This window comes from Oncorhynchus kisutch, linkage group LG17 (assembly GCF_002021735.2).
Source record: "Oncorhynchus kisutch isolate 150728-3 linkage group LG17, Okis_V2, whole genome shotgun sequence".
In the NCBI taxonomy this organism is placed as follows: domain Eukaryota; kingdom Metazoa; phylum Chordata; class Actinopteri; order Salmoniformes; family Salmonidae; genus Oncorhynchus; species Oncorhynchus kisutch.
The window spans coordinates 69,128,851-69,150,076 of NC_034190.2; the positions used below are offsets into that span (position 1 = coordinate 69,128,851).

Below are 21,226 nucleotides of genomic sequence, written 5' to 3' on the forward strand. Positions count from 1 at the left end.
CTTGTATTTAAGAGCAATTGGAGGCCACGGAAGGAGAGTTGTATGGCATTGAAGCTTGCCTGGAGGGTTGTTAACACAGTGTCCAAAGAAGGGCCGGAAGTATACAGAATGGTGTCGTCTGCGTAGAGGTGGATCAGGGACTCACCAGCAGCAAGAGCGACCTCATTGATGTATACAGAGAAGAGAGTCGGTCCAAGAATTGAACCCTGTGGCACCCCCATAGAGACTGCCAGAGGTCCGGACAGCAGACCCTCCGATTTGACACACTGAACTCTATCAGAGAAGTAGTTGGTGAACCAGGCGAGGCAATCATTTGAGAAACCAAGGCTGTCGAGTCTGCCGATGAGGATATGGTGATTGACAGAGTCGAAAGCCTTGGCCAGATCAATGAATACGGCTGCACAGTAATGTTTCTTATCGATGGCGGTTAAGATATCGTTTAGGACCTTGAGCGTGGCTGAGGTGCACCCATGACCAGCTCTGAAACCGGATTGCATAGCAGAGAAGGTATGGTGAGATTCGAAATGGTCGGTAATCTGTTTGTTGACTTGGCTTTCGAAGTCCTTAGAAAGGCACGGTAGGATAGATATAGGTCTGTAGCAGTTTGGGTCAAGAGTGTCCCCCCCTTTGAAGAGGGGGATGACCGCAGCTGCTTTCCAATCTTTGGGAATCTCAGACGACACGAAAGAGAGGTTGAACAGGCTAGTAATAGGGGTGGCAACAATTTCGGCAGATAATTTTAGAAAGAAAGGGTCCAGATTGTCTAGCCCGGCTGATTTGTAGGGGTCCAGAATTTGCAGCTCTTTCAGAACATCAGCTGAATGGATTTGGGAGAAGGAGAAATGGGGAAGGCTTGGGCGAGTTGCTGTTGGGGGTGCAGTGCTGTTGTCCGGGGTAGGAGTAGCCAGGTGGAAAGCATGGCCAGCCGTAGAAAAATGCTTATTGAAATTCTCAGTTATGGTGGATTTATCAGTGGTGACAGTGTTTCCTATCTTCAGTGCAGTGGGCAGCTGGGAGGAGGTGTTCTTATTCTCCATGGACTTTACAGTGTCCCAGAACTTTTTTGAGTTAGTGTTGCAGGAAGCAAATTTCTGCTTGAAAAAGCTAGCCTTGGCTTTTCTAACTGCCTGTGTATAATGATTTCTAGCTTCCCTGAACAGCTGCATATCACGGGGGCTGTTCGATGCTAATGCAGAACGCCATAGGATGTTTTTGTGTTGGTTAAGGGCAGTCAGGTCTGGGGAGAACCAAGGGCTATATCTGTTCCTGGTTCTAAATTTCTTAAATGGGGCATGTTTATTTAAGATGGTTAGGAAGGCATTTAAAAAAAATATCCAGGCATCCTCTACTGACGGGATGAGATCAATATCCTTCCAGGATACCCCGGCCAGGTCGATTAGAAAGGCCTGCTCGCAGAAGTGTTTCAGGGAGCGTTTTACAGTGATGAGTGGAGGTCGTTTGACCGCTGACCCATTACGGATGCAGGCAATGAGGCAGTGATCGCTGAGATCTTGGTTGAAGACAGCAGAGGTGTATTTAGAGGGGAAGTTGGTTAGGATGATATCTATGAGGGTGCCCGTGTTTAAGGTTTTGGGGAGGTACCTGGTAGGTTCATTGATTATTTGTGTGAGATTGAGGGCATCAAGTTTAGATTGTAGGATGGCTGGGGTGTTAAGCATGTTCCAGTTTAGGTCGCCTAGCAGCACGAACTCTGAAGATAGATGGGGGGCAATCAGTTCACATATGGTGTCCAGAGCACAGCTGGGGGCAGTGGGTGGTCTATAGCAGGCGGCAACGGTGAGAGACTTGTTTTTAGAGAGGTTAGAAAAGTAGAAGTTCAAATTGTTTGGGTACAGACCTGGATAGTAGGACAGAACTCTGCAGGCTATCTTTGCAGTAGATTGCAACACCGCCCCCTTTGGCAGTTCTATCTTGTCTGAAAATGTTGTAGTTTGGAATTAAAATGTCTGAGTTTTTGGTGGTCTTCCTAAGCCAGGATTCAGACACAGCTAGAACATCCGGGTTGGCAGAGTGTGCTAAAGCAGTGAATAGAACAAACTTAGGGAGGAGGCTTCTAATGTTAACATGCATGAAACCAAGGCTATTACGGTTACAGAAGTCGTCAAAAGAGAGCGCCTGGGGAATAGGAGTGGAGCTAGGCACTGCAGGGCCTGGATTCACCTCTACATCGCCAGAGGAACATAGGAGGAGTAGAATAAGGGTACGGCTAAAAGCTATGAGAATTGGTCGTCTAGAACGTCTGGAACATAGAGTAAAAGGAGGTTTCTGGGGGCGATAAAATAGCATCAAGGTATAATGTACAGACAAATGTATGGTAGGATGTGAATACAGTGGAGGTAAACCTAGGTATTGAGTGATGAAGAGAGAGATATTGTCTCTAGAAACATCGTTGAAACCAGGAGATGTCATTGCATGTGTGGGTGGTGGAACTAATAGGTTGGATAAGGTATAGTGAGCAGGACTAGAGGCTCTACAGTGAAATAAGCCAATAAACACTAACCAGAACAGAAATGGACAAGACATATTGACATTAAGGAGAGGCATGCTTAGTCGAGTGATCAAAAGGGTCCGGTGAGTGGAGAGGTTGGTTGGTGATTTAGACAGCTAGCCAGGGCATCGGTAGCAAGCTAGCATAGGATGGAGGTCTGTTGTTAGCCACCTCCTGCGCTCCGTCAGTAGATTAGTGGGGTTCCGTGTGGTAGAGGGGATCAATCCAAATCACACAACAACAATAAAAATAAAAACAATAGATATAGTTATAGAGGCCCAAGAAGAAAACATAATAATAAAAAAAATATATATATAAAAAAATAAATAACAATAATAATAAAGAAAATGGAAATAATTGAAAAAAATTATAATAATAAAAAATAAAAAAATTGTCCGAATGTCTATTCAGATAGCAGCCGGTAAAACAGCTAACGGTTAGCAGGCCGCAGATGGGCGTTCAGGTAACGTCGCGACGGAGGAGCCAGCCGAATAACTCCTTCGGGTAGATAACGTCGGCAGTCCAGTTGTGAAGGCCCGGTGGGGCTCCGCGAAGGCAGCAAAACCGGTCCGGATAGGCGACTGCAGCCCAGGTGCGATTGATGGAACTCAGGAGTGATTGACGGAGCTTGCTAGCTCCGGAACAATTGATGTTTGCTCCGGAATCGACGAAGGCCGATAGTCACACGGATAGCAGCTAGCTAGCTGTGAGATCCGGGCATGAATGTCCAGAGAGCAGTCGAAATCCAGGGACATTGAGAGAAAAATTGGTCCGGTATGCTCCGCTCCGAGCCGCGCTGCGCCGTACAGAACTGGCGATAGACTTTCGAGCCAAAGGATAGCCGATGACCACAAACCGTGGTTAGCTGAACACCAACGACTTGCCAGTAAAGGAGCCAACTAGCTTCTGAACTAGCTTCTGGATTAGCTTCTGGCTAGTTTCAGGCCAGCCTCCTGGAGTTTCTGGCTAGCTTCTTGGAGGATTACAGATCTGAGGTAAATAATACTTTTTTATAAATATACATTGGTGAGGCGGGTTGCAGGAGAGTGTTTTGAAGATGAGTTGATGGAAAATAAAAATAAAATGTATGTGAAAAAGTTGTAAATATATATATATACAGGACACGACAAGACGAGGACAAAAGACGTCTGAACTGCTATGCCACCTTGGAGACATGACCATTCCGCAAATGCAAAATCATGTGTGGAAACAATTTAATTCACTTTTGTGCACAATAAATCATAATTAATCACAGAGGTACATATGGTCATAAAGGATTACATGCAGTGCATTCGGAAAGTATTCAGACCCTACATTGTTATGTTAAAGCCTTATTCTAAAATGTATTTAAAAAAATAATCCTTTATCTACACACAATACTCCATAATGACAAAGCAAAAACAGGTTGACATTTTTGCAAATGTATTAAAAATAAAACATACCTTATTTACATACAGCGCCATGCGAAAGTATTCGGCCCCCTTGAACTTTGCGACCTTTTGCCACATTTCAGGCTTCAAACATAAAGATATAAAACTGTATTTTTTTGTGAAGAATCAACAACAAGTGGGACACAATGTTGAAGTGGAACGACATTTATTGGATATTTCAAACTTTTTTAACAAATCAAAAACTGAAAAATTGGGCGTGCAAAATTATTCAGCCCCTTTACTTTCAGTGCAGCAAACTCTCTCCAGAAGTTCAGTGAGGATCTCTGAATGATCCAATGTTGACCTAAATGACTAATGATGATAAATACAATCCACCTGTGTGTAATCAAGTCTCCGTATAAATGCACCTGCACTGTGATAGTCTCAGAGGTCCGTTAAAAGCGCAGAGAGCATCATGAAGAACAAGGAACACACCAGGCAGGTCCGAGATACAGTTGTGAATAAGTTTAAAGCCGGATTTGGATACAAAAAGATTTCCCAAGCTTTAAACATCCCAAGGAGCACTGTGCAAGCGATAATATTGAAATGGAAGGAGTATCAGACCACTGCAAATCTACCAAGACCTGGCCGTCCCTCTAAACTTTCAGCTCATACAAGGAGAAGACTGATCAGAGATGCAGCCAAGAGAACCATGATCACTCTGGATGAACTGCAGAGATCTACAGCTGAGGTGGGAGACTCTGTCCATAGGACAACAATCAGTCGTATATTGCACAAATCTGGCCTTTATGGAAGAGTGGCAAGAAGAAAGCCATTTCTTAAAGATATCCATAAAAAGTGTTGTTTAAAGTTTGCCACAAGCCACCTGGGAGACACACCAAACATGTGGAAGAAGGTGCTCTGGTCAGATGAAACCAAAATTGAACTTTTTGGCAACAATGCAAAACGTTATGTTTGGCGTAAAAGCAACACAGCTCATCAGCCTGAACACACCATCCCCACTGTCAAACATGGTGGTGGCAGCATCATGGTTTGGGCCTGCTTTTCTTCAGCAGGGACAGGGAAGATGGTTAAAATTGATGGGAAGATGGATGGAGCCAAATACAGGACCATTCTGGAAGAAAACCTGATGGAGTCTGTAAAAGACCTGAGACTGGGACGGAGATTTGTCTTCCAACAAAACAATGATCCAAAACATAAAGCAAAATCTACAATGGAATGGATCAAAAATAAACATATCCAGGTGTTAGAATGGCCAAGTCAAAGTCCAGACCTGAATCCAATCGAGAATCGATACCATCTACTGTATCTTGCCTATGCTGCCCTGTACCATCACTCATTCATATATCCTTATGTACATATTCTTTATCCCCTTACACTGTGTATAAGACAGTAGTTTTGGAATTGTTAGTTAGATTACTTGTTGGTTATTACTGCATTGTCGGAACTAGAAGCACAAGCATTTCGCTACACTCGCATTAACATCTGCTAACCATGTGTATGTGTGACAAATACATTTTGATTTGATTTGAATCTGTGGAAAGAACTGAAAACTGCTGTTCACAAATGCTCTCCATCCAACCTCACTGAGCTTGAGCTGTTTTGCAAGGAGGAATGGGAAAAAATGTCAGTCTCTCGATGTGCAAAACTGATAGAGACATACCCCAAGCGACTTACAGCTGTAATCGCAGCAAAAGGTGGCACTACAAAGTATTAACTTAAGGGGGCTGAATAATTTTGCACACCCAGTTTTTCAGTTTTGGATTTGTTAAAAAAGTTTGAAATATCCAATAAATGTTGTTCCACTTCATGATTGTGTCCCACTTGTTGTTGATTCTTCACAAAAAAATACAATTTTATATCTTTATGTTTGAAGCCTGAAATGTGGCAAAAGGTCGCAAAGTTCAAGGGGGCCGAATACTTTCGCAAGGCACTGTAAGTATTCAGACAATTTGATGAAAACCTGCTCCAGAGCACTCAGGACCTCAGACTGGGGCAAAGGTTCACCTTCCAACAGGACAACAACCCTAAACACATAGCCAAGACAATGCAGGAGTGGCTTCGGGACATGTCTCTGAATGTCCTTGAGTGGCCCGGACTTAAAAATCTCTGGAGAGACTAGAAAATAGCTGTGCTCCCCATCCAACCTGACAGAGCTTGAGAGAAGAATGGGAGAAACTCCCCAAATACATGTGTGCCAATTTTGTAGCGTCATACCCAAGAAGACTCGACGCTGTAATCGCTGCCAAAAATGCTTCAACAAAGTACTGACTAAAGGGTCTGAATACTTAAATAAACGTAAAATCACATTTACCAATTTTTTGGGTTGCAAAAATGTCTAAACCTGTTTTTGCTTTGTCATTATGGGGTATAGTGTGTAGACTGATAAGGGTGAAAAAAATGATTTAATCCATTTTAGAACAGGGCTGTAAACAAAATGTGGAAAAAGTCAAGGGGTCTGAATAGTTTCCAAATCCACTGTACATACAAATGGGACCTCCACATCCGGCTTATTCACCTGCTGGATTGTCCGAGACCAGCCTCCCGGACAGCTGATGAAACTGTGGTTCGTGCTCATTGTCCTCACCAGGGTCTTGACTTGACTGCAGTTCCGCATCATAACTGACTTCAGTGTGCAAATGCTCACCATCGATGGCCACTGGCACGTTGGAGAAGTGTGCGCTTCACTGATGAATCCCGGTTTCATCTGTACCGGGCAGATGGCAGACAGCGTGTATGGCGTCATGTGGGCGAGTGGTTTGCTAATGTCAACATTGTGAACAGAGTGCGCCATGATGGCGGTGGGGTTATGGTATAGGCAGACATAAGCTACAGACAACGAATACAATTTCATTTTATCGATGGCAATTTGAATGCACAAAGATACCATGACGAGATCCTGGAGGCCCATTGTCATGCCAGTTATCCGCCGCCATCACCTCATGTTTCATAATGATAATGCACAGCCCCATGTTGCAAGGATCTGTACAGAATTCCTGAAAACTGAAAATATCCCAGTTCTTCCATGGCCTGCATACTCACCAGACATGTCACACATTGAGCATGTTTGACATGTACTACCCGCCGGTTCCAGTTCCCGCCAATATTCAACAACTTCGCCATTGAAGAGGAGTGGGACAACGTTACACTGGCCACAATCAACACAGCCTGATCAACTATGGGAAGGAGATGTGTTTGCACTGCATGAAGCACATGGTGGTCACACCAAGTACTGACTGGTTCTCTGATCCACGTCCCTACCTGTTAAGAATTTGTTCTTAAATGACTTGCCTAGTTAAATAAAAGGTTAAATAAAACATTTTGCATATCTGTATTCCCAATGAAATACATAGATGAAGTCAAATGAATTTATTTAATTTCCTTATGAACTGTAACTAAGTAAAATCTTTTAAATTGTTGCGTTTATATTTTTGTTCAGTGTATATTCGCTGAGCGTCACATATGTTGTGGCAACGTGATTGACAGCCAATGACATGGCTGATTGACATTGTAGGACACACCCACTGGATCAAACCATGTTTTGCCGTATTTAAAAGTTGAAGTCAATTTCCACTACAACTGTCTACACGCGCTCTTCCAAGTTCAGTTTACTATAAAGGTGAATATTTGCTAAATCTGGTTATTTTTAAAGACGTTTTTTTTAAAGGTTTATTGCCAAGAGAAAGGCAAAGTTTAAGCTATCATTATTATGCAGAATCATTATTTAAACGTTCCTAGCTAGTGAGCTGGCCATGCCACATGTTATTAGCTAGTATCAGGAAAATAAACGTACAAATTAGAAACGCAAACTGTAGGCAGCGGTTGAACGCATGATCAAGCTACCTAACGTTACCTGAAAGATAATTTAAATCTTCACGTGCTACGAGCTTGTTGAGTAAATTAGCTCGGTAACCTGTCTTCAGCGACCACCAGGCCACACTTCGAGGAAAGATGTCTACCATCCGATTTGGATCAACTTGTAGTCCTTCGAAGACTACTCTAGCTGAGACATTGCCACGCTGGAACGATGAGGAAGGGGAGAAGGCTGGTAAGAGTAAAATATATTGCCTTTTTGTATTTCAATCAATTACTATTTTTGATTGTTGGCTCCTAGGGACTTCTCATACTTTAATTAACTTTCTCTGTCTGCAGTGACCTAATTGTCCCGCACGGATGTGATCAACTGACTGACAGAGGCTTGAATATGCACTAGCACCAAAGATTTGTATAACTAAACCAAGAGACCACAGGTTGTTGTTTCCAATGGGACAAATTAGTCATGGTGGGCAGAGCCAAGCACGCGCTAGCAATATCCCATTGGCGCGTTTTAGTATGCATATTTCTGTTAGGGAACGCCTACTGTGAATAGCGCGTTTACATTAACTCAATTTGCGTCTGTGCTCCTAAACAGCTTGCTTTTAAAAATTTTAAAAACTTTTGCAAATGGTAATGTCTATAAAACTTAGTCCACTCTGTTTAACAGATTATAGTTTTTTGGAACATAACTTTATTGAGATCAAATGTTTAATTGATGAGAATTTGCAGAATGTTGGCCAAAATCCACTGCCTGCCAGTGGGCTTCCTCTGAGTGAGTGGAACCACCACTGGATGCTTCATGTTTATACATCCAGTGAAATATGTCTCATTGTACAATCCGCCAAGGTTAACTATCCCTTTTTGATTGGATCCATTTGGGCAGAGTGCGAATTACGCAATGACATCCGGGGGGTCTCTATTTATGAATTCAATAATAGACGTCATTTAAACAGAAAATATTAAATTTTTAAAGTGGCATGAACACAGCCAGTCATGATATTTTCATTTGATTGTCAAATAAATCACTTCAAAAAGTAGGCTACCTGTGCATGTTCGTCCATTCCATCATCCAAACTGCTTGTATAGCCAGCCTACTCACGCCATTTGAAGAATGGAAATAGACCTCTCTTACAAAACACCGAAAAGTGTGCCCAATGACATTCAGCCATTGCCATTGATTAGGCCTACATTAATTGATGTCTTGCAGACAGTTGTAAAGGTCGTAGTTGTAAATGAGAACTTTTTCTCAACTGGCCTACCTGGTTAAATAAAGGTTAAATAAAAATTAAGTTGCATTTGCATCTCATTCAAGGTGGCTGAGCCCTGGCTCCCCTGTAATTCGCACCCTGCATTTGGGTAAACCATAATTCTATCCTGATTCCTGTTTATAAGCAAAAATTAAAGCAGGAAGCACCAGTGACTCGCTCAATTACAGGACTGTTTTGCTAGCACTGACTGGAATATGTTCCGGGAATCCTCCGATGGCGTTGAGGAGTACACATCAGTCATCGGCTTCATCAATAAGTGCATCGGCGACGTCGTCCCCACAGTGACCGTACGTACACACCCCAACCAGAAGCCATGGATTACAGGCAACATCCGCACTGAGCTAAAGGCTACAGCTGCCGCTTTCAAGGAGCGGGACTCTAACCCAGAAGCTTATGAGAAATTCCGCTATGCCCTCCGACGAACCATCAAACAGGCAAAGCGTCAATACAGGACTAAGATCGAATTGTACTACATCGGCTCTGACGCTCGTTCAGATGTGGCAAGGCTTGCAAACCATTAGACTACAAAGAGAAGCACAGTCGAGAGCGCCCAGTGACACCAACTGGCAAGTGTCTTCACTGACATTTTCAACCTCTCCCTGTCCAAGTCTAATACCAACAAACAGACCACCGTAGTCCCTGTGCCCAAGAACACCACTAAGGTAACCTGTCTAAATGACTACCGTCTGTAGCCATGAAGTGCTTTGAAAGGCTGGTCATGGCTCACATAAACAACATTATCCCAGAAACCCTAGACCCACTCCAATTTGCATACCGCTCCAACAGATTCACAGATGATGCAATTTCTATTGCACTCCACACTGCCCTTTCCCACCTGGACAAAAGGAACACCTATGTGAGAATGCTATTCATTGACTACAGCTCAGCATTCAACACCATAGTGCCCTCAAAAGCTCATCAATAAGCTAAGGACCCTGGGACTGAACACCTCCCTCTGCAACTGGATCCTGGACTTCCTAATGGGCCGCCCCCAGGTGGTAAGGGTAGGTAACGACACATCCGCCACACTGATCCTCAACACAGGGGCCCCTCAGGGGTGCGTGCTCAGTTCCCCTCCTGTACTCCTGTTCACTCATGACGGCACGGCCAGGCATGACTCCAACACCGTCATTACGTTTGCTGATGACACAACAGTGGTAGGTCTGATCACTGACAAGACCGCCTATATGGAGGTGGTCAGAGACCTGGCTGTGTGGTGCCAGGACAACAACCTCTTTCAATGTGATCAAGACAAAGGAGATGATTGTGGACGACAGGAAATAGAGAACCGCGCACTCCCCCATTCTCATCGACAGGGCTATAGTCGTGCAGGTTGAGTGTCCACTTGACCAACAAACTAACATAGTCCAAGACCGTTGTGAAGAGGGCACAACAAAACCTATTCCCCCTCAGGGGACTGAAAAGATTTGGCATGGGTCCTCGGATCCTCAAGATTTTACAGCTGCACCATCAAGAGCATCCTGAGTGGTTGCATCACTGCCTGGTATTGCAACTGCTCGGCCTCCGACCGTAAGGCAAAACAGAGGGTATTGCAAACGGCCCAGTACAACACTGGGGCCAAGCTTCCTGCCATCCAGGACCTCTATACCAGGAGATGTCAGAGGAAGGCCCTAAAAATTGCCTAAGACTCCAGCCACCCTAGTCGGACTGTTCTCTCTGCTACCGCACGCCAAGTCTTTGTCCAAGAGGCTTCTTAACAGCTTCTACCCCCCCAAGCCATAAGACTCCTGAATATCTAATCAAATGGCTACCGAGACTATTTGCATTGCCCCCACCCCCTCTTACACCCCTATTACTCTCTGTTGTTATCATCTATGCATAGTCACTTTAATAACTCTACCTACATGTACATATTCCCTCAACTAACTGTAGCTCCTGCACATTGACTCTGTACCGGTACCCCCCCTGTATATAGTCTCTCTATTGTTATTTCACTGCTGCTCTTTAATTACTTGTTGCTTTTATTTGTTTTTTTACCCATATTTTTTTCAACTGCATTGTTTAGGGGCTCGTAAGTAAGCATTTCACTGTAAGGTCTACACCTGTTGTATTCGGCGCATGTGACTAATAACGTTTGATTTTGATTTGACACCTTGCCTACATTAGTCTGCTTTTAGCTCATTCTAACTAAGTAATTTCCTTGGTGTTAACTTGGCTCCATGGCATTATTTTCTCTGTTGTCAATAGATCCAGAAGATGCCTGTGATCCAAATAAACTCCTTCAGTGTCCATACGACAAGAACCATCAGATCCGTGCCTGCCGCTTTCCATACCATCTGATCAAGTGCAGCAAAGTTAGTAGCTACAGGAAGGAATGTTGTTGAAGGCGCAATATGACGTTGTGCCATGTCATCTTAAATGTTGATAATATAGTCAGTTAGTACATGGGAAAACAAGTTATTCAGCTGTCCTCTTGTCCTTTCCTGTAGAACCACCCTAAACTGGCCAGTGAATTAAAAACGTGCCCTTTCAACGCCCGCCACCTGATGCCCAAGCATGAGCTTTCACACCACATTGCTAACTGTGTTGACAGAATATCTGTGAATGCAGAAGACTGTAAGCGTTTTTTGTTTTACCCTTTCTGTATTTGCATTATTTAATGATAAGCCTATTTGCACCCTTTAGTGAGTCTAACCAGGTTCTGTGATTTCCAGTGGGCAGCGCTGAGGTGCAGAGCAAATGGCAGGTACCTGTTAGCACCTGGACGAACACCAACTGTGATGAGGACTGGGATAAAGGTACTCTCTCACAAACTGCTGATTATGCATGTGTACTCAATGCAAAGATGCCATGTATGCATTTATTTGTTTCACAACTTCTGCACACTCCGTGGACTGATGCAGTGAATGCAACTTTTCAGATTTTTATGCTGGAGATTTTCCATTGATTTCCATCGGCAGCATTTTATTTAAATGCAGCCTTTTCTTTTTGTAGAAGCTGATATTTCTTCGGTGCCTTTCGTATGGGGAGTGTCCACAAACCTGATCAGTCAGAACAGGTCAGCTAACCACACAAAGTTTGCAGTGGAGTTCATTGCTACTAGATATATTTGAAACCGAGCTGGTTAATATTTTCAAATTTAAAACAGTTTTAAGTGTAGTCTTTTCTTTTTTTAGGACTGAGCCATGCACTACAAATAATCTTACTCCTGGACTCCGAGCTCCAAGAACTCTGCCCTGGAAAATGTGTAAGTCATGTTTGATCTGTTTTATGTTACAGCATTCTGTATTTCTTATGGTTTGGAGCCATACTGTCTTTTCTTGCTGTACTGTCTCACTTAAAAGCTTGTGGTCAGGTGTTCACTTGTCACTCTTAGGCTCATTGTATTTCTCATTATTTTTGTTCAGGACTGACAAAGGGCAGAATGAATGACAAAAGTTGGAAGTCATGAGGCTATCTTGCAGTTAAGTTTTATATCATAGATGCATGTTTTATTATCTCACTTTGACTTGATTATGGACACATTTGAGAAATCCCATTGACTTTTGTTTGACTATAAATGCATGCTTTGTAACCTAATCTTAGACATGGTGATTGGGGTTTGTGTCCCCTTTTTTGTTATTAAAAGGCTTTTTTGCAGAAGTGTTTCCCTATACTAACTCTGCATGCAGGCTGTTAATGTACTGTATGTTCCTGATGCCCTACTGCAGATGAATATATTCTCACTGTATTGCACATATCAGATATCGTCAAGATGCTCATTATGCTGACTGTAAAGTTGATTTAGCCTCATAATGAATCTTGCTTTGATCTTTTGCCAGTGTGTTGTATATTATTGGGGTTTGGCCTGTAATTACACAAAAAATGGAGGTAATGTTCTGTCCTCGTGAAGGTTTAAATGTCTACAATTTGCATGTTGGGCACAAGAGAACTGAAAGGTTGAAAATGGATTGGGCATTTAAGCAGATTGGACTAGAGTTGGACATTTAATACTATCCGATAGGCAAAATCCAGATCATTTTGGAAAAACTGGGCCCAATTTATCTCTTGTTAAACCGTCAATAGACAATAAATTCATCCACGCAGCTGTTCTTAATTGCAACCGTTAAGGTCATCTCCATAGATGGATTAGCTGACAATGTCACAAACTATGCACGTTCATCAAATGGGGCAGAAGTCTGTGTTTTGTGATTCTGGATGGAAACAATGACAAAAAGCTACCATTAGGGGAATCGTATTGTATGTGGTTCGTTTCAGCTTGTATCTTGTTACAATGTCTTGTTTTGACCGACGCCACCTATATGCTAATATGGCTGAAATTCGCTAGCTAACCGACAACTGTGACAATGTATTTGTGACAAGTGCTCGTTGTGCAAAGTTTGTTTTTAATAAACATTAGAGACAAAATATAGTTTGTTAATAATTTAAGCCAACCCTGTCTGTTTTGCTCCATAGTTGCGCATGTGTTGGTTTTGCTGTTAAACAACCAACCTGTCTATTTGGATTAGTCAACGTTCTACTTCTGTGGTAAACAAAGGGTGCGTACAGCCACCTGGAGTGTGTTTGAACAAGTATAAAGCCAAGTTTGGTAACTCAAACTGCAGATAGTAGAGGTATAGAGACTAAATTCAAATGGACATAATTCACATTAGCAACGGGAATGTCACGAGCCGGAGGGGTTTTGGCTCAAATGTACCATACATGGTGTGTTCGTAAATTCACTGGAGTGCCAGAGTGCGCTCAAAGGCGTTTGTAAATTCAGAGCGTTCAGTTCACACTGGACGCTCTGGCGGAGGAGTAGGGTTGATCCGAGCATTCTGACATTACAACCACAGTCGATTTACCAAGCTAACTGGCTAAAGTTGGCTATCTAATTTACTTCGAGACAAATGACAGAACCTCAATCTGACAATTTACTAACACAGCTGGTTATGCTCTTTTCATGTTATCTGGAGTGTTGGTAAATAAATATTTGCTGCTGGCAACACATTTAATTGTTTTAACGCCGACGTTTACTGACACGGTCATAACAGGGACAGGGAAACTATTCAGCTAGCTATGCAAGCAACTTTTCATGCATCTATCATACTAGACTCTTGAATAATGCAACATTTGAAAACATTTGTTTATTTTCTCAGCCATAAACATTAATTTAGCAAGACAAAGCATAAATCATAGTCCAGATGCGATAGTCTGGCATCCCATTGTGACATAGCTGTGCAGCTCCTTCAACTGTTTACCATTGGGGAATTATTATTTTTAAATGTGCCAATGCATTCGCAGCAGGGTCTGGTCTGCTTAGTTCATTGACTATATATGAACCACAAAAAAAACAGTGTGGGATGTCTCACTTCCTATTTCATCTTGGTTATGTTTGGAATGTTTGCTCACAGAATTCATTGGCTTATCCCTCTTGATGACCTGGCTGGAATTATGTGGTCCTTCCTAAACCCATAAGAAGTCCCACCCAGTTGACTATGTTAATAGAAGTCCTCAATGCAATGTCCATGCCAAAACTGGTTATTTCCAAGTAGTGATCTCTGGTGTCAACTTAGTCCTGCTTGCTGCCATAGTCTTTGAAGATATATGTTTGCCCTCTGGTGGGTATTACCATCAGAACAACTTAGTCCTACTTTGAGCGGACCATGGGAGATTTGTTCTATTTGACATTCATTCCATACACCTGAAATAAAAGGTTTAATTGTTTACCAAGACACATCTACTGTGGCAATTTACCCAACACGTTGTATGAATGGACATTGAATGTTGGTGTAGCCTCCTGTTATTTGTTTCCAATTTTATGTAATCCATTAAATACAACTGTTTAAAATATAATTGTCTGGTATGGTCCTTTATCAAGATGATCGGGGGTAAAATATCCCTGCACTGTCCATATTTGAAATGTGTAACTAATATAACTATATAGTAGGGGTACGCAACTCTTACCGTACGAGGGCCGGAGCCTGCTGGTTTTCTGTTCTACCTGATAATTAATTGCACCCACCTGGTGGCATAGGTCTAAATCAGTTCCTGATCTAAAGGGGAACGGTGAATGGCTTCTCAGTCCAGAGTTGAGTTTGAATTTCTATATAGTATGTATTTAGCGACAGGGCTTTTAGAAGTCACAGTAGGGCTCAACACAGCCTTTTCTTTTAAGTGAGCTATTTGCATGAATGTTATTTTAGACAGGGTATGAGGTAATGATAATGTAATTTGTTTTTAAACTTGTGTAAAAGCGGTTTACTGATCTCCCACACATGGGTTTTATTGATATTCCTGCATGGATGGTGACACATTCTATAGCATTGGTATGTGCCATTAATACAGGTAACGAGTGGAGGACAGAGGAGCCTCTTAAAGAAGTTACAGGTCTGTGAGAGCCAGAAATCTTGCTTGTTTGTAGGTGACCAAATGCTTATTTTCCACCATAATTTACAAATACATTCATTAAAAATCCTACAATGTGATTTTCTGGATTTTTTTCTTCTCATTTTGTCTGTCATAGTTGAAGTGTACCTATGATGAAAATTACAGGCCTCTCTCATCTTTGTAAGTGGGAGAACTTGCACAATTGGTGGCTGACTAAATACTTTTTTGCCCCACTGTAAGTATTTTTAAAGGAGACGTGAGTGTTTGCCCTCTTCTACCTTTCTTGGGCTGCCTTTGCATCTCTTCAAGGCCACCTGATGGCACTGTTAATCCATTTGTAGCTGGAAAGTCTACTTAGGTTTACACACAATTCACTGTAGAGACAGTTATTGAATCATACTTGACTATGTATGCCACAAATACATTTAGCATTTTAAAGATGTAATCTTTCATACATGTGTTGCTATACATCAAGACCTACTATAGATTGGTTTTCCCCTTGCTATTAATTACTCATGGAATCAATTTCAGCAACTAGCCTAAAGAGATTATAGGGGGACTAGAATTTGGATAAACCTGTCCAGGCTGCTTCCTTAAGGACTTTGGGGATACTATGTTATCTCCCATGGGCAGTTTTTACTTCATATCTCAAATGTCCATGTTCCTCAAGCGTCCATGTGAGCAAGCATGAGTAGTATCGGTTACGGTTACAGAGCCCCAAGGCCACAAGTGGGGTGTTAATCCTGGAAGGGACTTGCCCTGCCAACACACACTCAGTCGCTTCTAAGTGACATTATTGATTTCATATGATGACTGGCTATTTTTAAAGTGGAGGCTAATATTGGAGGTGTTCAGAGGACTGTCTGTCTCCTTGTGTGTTGCCATCTGGGTTGAGAGAATATGAGTCCCCCTAGGAACATGGTGTACCCTTGGAGGAATCTAATCAAGTCATGACTTTCTACTCCCTTTTACAGTTGGATCCAATGCATTTGTGTGATTCTCGTAGTGAAATACCCGTTTCGTTGCATTGTTTGAGCTGCTAAAATTATTATGTAGGCCTATGTCCTACAATATGTGGACAAGAAACTGCAATAAACGTTCCTTATTGCCTGGAAACTACTTGATGGTCATTGGTTTAGACACATGGGTTAGGATGCCCTTGGCCTACACATACATTGCATTCAGAAAGTATTCAGACCCCCCTTTTTCCACATTTTGTTACGTTACAGCCTTATTCTAAAATGGATTAAATAAAAAATGTTCATCAATCTACACACAATACCCCATAATGACAAAGTGAGAACAGGTTTTTAGATATTTTTGCAAATGTATTAAAAATAAAAAAAGGATACCTAATTTATGTAAGAATTCAGGCTGTATCACATCCAGCCATGATTGGGAGTCCCATAGGGTGGTGGCGCACAATTGGCTCAGCGTCTTCCGGGGTAGGCCATCATTGTAAATAAGAATTTGTTCAATTATTTGCCTTGTTTATATAAAAATATATATAAATTCAGACCCTTTACTATAAGACTTGAAATTGGGCTCAGGTGCATCCTGTTTCCATTGATAATCCTTGATGTTTCTACAACTTGATTGGAGTCCACCTGTGGTAAAATCAATTGATTGAACATGATTTGGAAAGGCACACACCTGTCTAATGTGCCACTGTTGACAGTGCATGCCAGAGCAAAAACCAAGCCATGAGGTTGAAGGAATTGTTCGTAGAGCTCCGAGACAGGATTGTGTCGGCACATATCTGGGAGTGGCACCAAAAAAAATGTCTGCGGCATTGAAGGTCCTCAAGAACACAGTGACCTCCATCATTCTGAAATGGAAGAAGTTTGGAGGCACCAAGACTCTTCCTAGAGCTGTCCGCCCAGCCAAACTGAGCAATTGGGGGAGAAGGGCCTTGGTCAGGGAGGTGACCAAGAACCCGATGGTCACTCTGACAGAGCTCCAGAGTTCCTCTGTAGAAATGGGAGAAGGTTCCAGAAGGACAACAACCTCTGCAGCACTCCACCAATCAGGCCTTTATGGTAGAGAGGCCAGACGGAAGCCACTCTTCACTAAAAGGCACATGACAACCCGCCTGGTGGTGGCATCTTCATGCTGTGGCGATGTTTTTTCAACGGCAGGGACTGGGAGACTAGTCAGGATCGAGGAACTGAGCAAAGTACAGAGAGCTCCTTGATGAAAACCTGCTCCAGAGCGCTCATGATCTCCAACTGGGGCAAAGGTTCACCTTCCAACAGAACCATGACCCTAAGCACACAGCCAAGAAAATGCTGGAGTGGCTTCAGGACTTTGAGTGCCTAGCCAGAGCCCGGACTTGAAAATGATCTAACATCTCTGGAGACACCTGAAAATAGCTGTGAAGCGACGCTCCCCATCCAACCTGACAGAACTTGAGAGGACCTGCAGAGAAGATTGGGAGAAACTCCCCAAATACAGGTGTGCCAAGCTTATAGCCTCATACCCAAGAAGATTCACGTTTGTAATTTGCTGCCAAAGGTGCTTCAACAAAGTACTTATGTAAATGTGATATTTCAGTTTTTGTGCAGTTTGTTTATGTCTAAGAGCTGATCTGTGATTCTCAACCAACCATTCTAGAACGGGGTGGCTAACCCTCCTTGGACCTGGGCCCAGATTCACAAAACCTTAATTTCTTATTTCTTAACTGCCATTTTTTCCTCAACTATAGATTTATGTAAGAAAGTAAAGCAAAGTTGCTATTCCTCAAAGTTTATTGGAAAGGTTCTGCGTTATTTCTTATGTTTCACCTTAAGCAAAAAGTTTTGGGATTTGTTCTTAATTATAAGATAGCTAAACCCTTGTCTTAAACTCAGGGCAGTGAGGGAATATGCTCATGAAATCAATTGAACTTGTTTAATACACTCACAAACTGACTTGCCTAGTTAAATAAAGGTAAAATTTAAAAAATGTAAGTAATAAAAATGTTTTAGAACAGTAATCTCAGTAAGAAATATGCTAACATGATTGCCGGTTGCCTAGGAACAAACATCTTAAGAAGATTCTAACAAGATATTTGAGAAGTTTGTAGGAAAATCATTAAATCTTAAGATATTGTTGAGGAATTGCACTAATGAACTATCTTATGAACTTTATTATATATTTTTTAAGAAGCTTCTTAAGTTTTTGCATAAGAAGTGAGAGAGAATAGAGTAGATGTCACGGGTCAAAATTTTGATTGATGACCCTATGTGAACTCTATGTGAACCCTATGTAGTGATGACGTGTGCATGTCTTCTGGTCAGGCAAGCCTGGTTAGGTGGGGGCTATGGGGTGAGTAAGGGTCCATTTGACAGGCCGTTAATGATTGATGACCCAAGCCTGATAGACAAGCCTGGTTAGGTGGGGGCTATGGGGTGAGTAAGGGTCCCTTTGACAGGCCGTTAATGATTGATGACCCAAGCCTGATTTATGACCCTATGTAATGATTTATGACCCTATGTCCTGTAGAAGGGTGCATGCCCTGGGTTGAGTAAGGGACCATGTGTCAGGTCAACCTGTTACTGTTTCTCACGGTTTGGGTTGGTTAAGGCCCCTTATAAAGCCGCTGAACAATACCTGTTTAAGACTGTACATGATAACCCCCCTGAATATTAAACAAAAATGACACCTATGCCAATTTTAGGGATGTTATGCTCGGCTTGTCATGAACCCAGTGACCAAAGCCTTGAAGAAGTTCTGTGTGAAGCTCCAGAATGTTTTAAAGGATTTTTGGGTACGAGTGAGGGCCACATGTCTTACATATTCCACCCGGAGGATTCTACGGTAAAGATATTCACAGACCGTGGACCCAAACCCCTTTATCCTGCAAAACCTGGGAGTTTTCCCCCGGCTCTGGGGATGAGAGAATGGCTAAACATCAGGCTGGCTCTTTGTAAAATTGAACAGGTCCTAAGTGTTACAAATGTGCCAGGACATGCGTTGGAAGAACAGGTCTGCGGCCGCAGTGATCTCAAGGCTCTAAGAATTGCTTCAATGGACTATAGCCCTGACAACAAAGTGACAATTTTAGCCTGTGACCTTTATGATAAGGCTAATGCTACAAAGTCTGTCAATTCTCCGGTAGCTTCCAGAGCCCGCAAACATGTAAACTTTTTTATTCCTGTGTTTAGTTTTAAATGGGTGGATTATCCAATTTTCATAACACTTATGAATAAGCTGGACATTCTCTTCCAAAATGGGGAACAGTTAAAGCGCTGGGCGAGGCTTTCCTTGAGACAGAGTCAAGACCAAAAGGCCCGACGGCGGATCTACCCCTGGAGTGAAAACTTACCATGTGTTGATGGACATAGCAAGAGAGCCTTGCCTTTTGAGGGTGAACTCGACACGGACAATGGCGGTTGGTTGCATAAGCTCCCAGGATCTGTAAGAAAGGCATCGTAAAATACCTTAAGAATGTAACGATATAAAATGTATGTACTAAATATTTTGAATGAAATAAATGGTTTTAAAATCAGAATCTCACCACGTTATGAACTCTCGCGTTTGTTCACTCTTAGCGCAGTCTGTCCCTGAGAAAAATCTTGCGGAAAAAGCCATGTGCGCGCGCATGTGCGTGAGGGAGTTTTCTGTAGTGGCTGTGTGTGTGTGTGTGTGTGTGTGTGTGTTTCAAAAACAGAAAAAGGGGGGCGGGTTGTTTGTTAAAAAAATACCCATGCATGCCTGGTGGGTCGTTTGAAACCAAGGTTTACACTAGCCTGCAAAACAGATGCCTACCCCCCAACAATAATATTGTGTCTTACGACTCCTAATCTTAAAGGCCTTTCATAAAACTATTTTTTTTAGGTGGGCTAAAAAGTCATTCATCCCAGCGATGTCGAGAACAACACACCCCCATGCATCTAGGTGCTAGCACCCCGGAGATTTTAGAAGCTCCAAAAGGATCCTAATGTTTAGACACACCCAATACCATGTGTTTGAAATGTGTCAAATATACCATGGGCGGGGGTATAGCCCGAAAAAAACGACAAACCCCAAATGCTATGTAAAAAAATCATTCAGGGGTTTTTCTCTAGGTCGTAGGGTACAAAAGCGCTAGAAACCATGGGCAATGTTAGCAGCGTTTTAGTTCCGATGCAAACAGCACCTCCAGAAACTCCAAGAATCGTTATCGGACTGAAGCGTTAAAAAAGATAATCGGGGAAAACAGTCTAATGGATCTATCGCAAGGTGAGTTCTTGAAATAAATCTTTATTAGATTTGATTGTTGTGGGGAATTGTTTGAAAAGCGTGGGATGTTATAGAAATATTAAACAATCATTAGGATCAGTATGCTTACCGTATAACAAGGCAATATTAGCTAAAGTGATTATAGCTTTAATATTGTCGAATGTTTTATAGATTCTGAAGCATTCACGCAGAGACTCCGAGGTATAACTGAGCTCGAATCATCCCATGGGGCTCCGAAACAAAGTGCCTACAAACAAACGCCTGCCCTGAATTGTCAACGTAAGTAAGCTCCAAGAATTCCATACATAAAAATATTTATACCTTAAAAACAAAAAGTGTGGGCATCTTATATTAAAAGTTATTTTATATGTTTACAGAGGACCTAAAGCCTAGAAGGTTAAACGATGCCCTATGGAGCCTGAACGGTTTCTGCGAAGCATATGACTACGAGACAATTCTGCCCTACTCCCAGGATGTATTTACACAAAAGCAGCGAACAGAGACTTTAAACGGCAGGTCAACTCCCCTTGGCCAGGACAACGTTGTCCCCCATATTTCTAAACACCAAAGGATAATTAGTGCTCAGATCCACAGTTCCGCTTCACCCGAACAATTCTACTTGGCCGATATTCACGAGACGTCGTTCCAAGGACTAGGTATGAATCAATTATATATTATTATTTATATATATTATTATTTTAATATTTATA

At 42.2% G+C, this 21,226-nt stretch overlaps 1 protein-coding gene across 1 annotated transcript; it reads left to right on the plus strand.

Annotated features, from left to right (window-relative positions):
- Window positions 1-7,394: 7,394 nt before the first annotated feature.
- gtsf1 (gametocyte specific factor 1) lies at window positions 7,395-14,075 on the plus strand. The gene is made up of 8 exons (XM_020506748.2): window positions 7,395-7,519; window positions 7,824-7,948; window positions 11,193-11,299; window positions 11,435-11,561; window positions 11,660-11,743; window positions 11,940-12,003; window positions 12,122-12,192; window positions 12,353-14,075. Coding segments are annotated over exons 2-8 (552 nt in total). The 5' UTR covers window positions 7,395-7,519; window positions 7,824-7,851; the 3' UTR covers window positions 12,355-14,075.
- The last annotated feature ends 7,151 nt before the right edge of the window (window positions 14,076-21,226 follow it).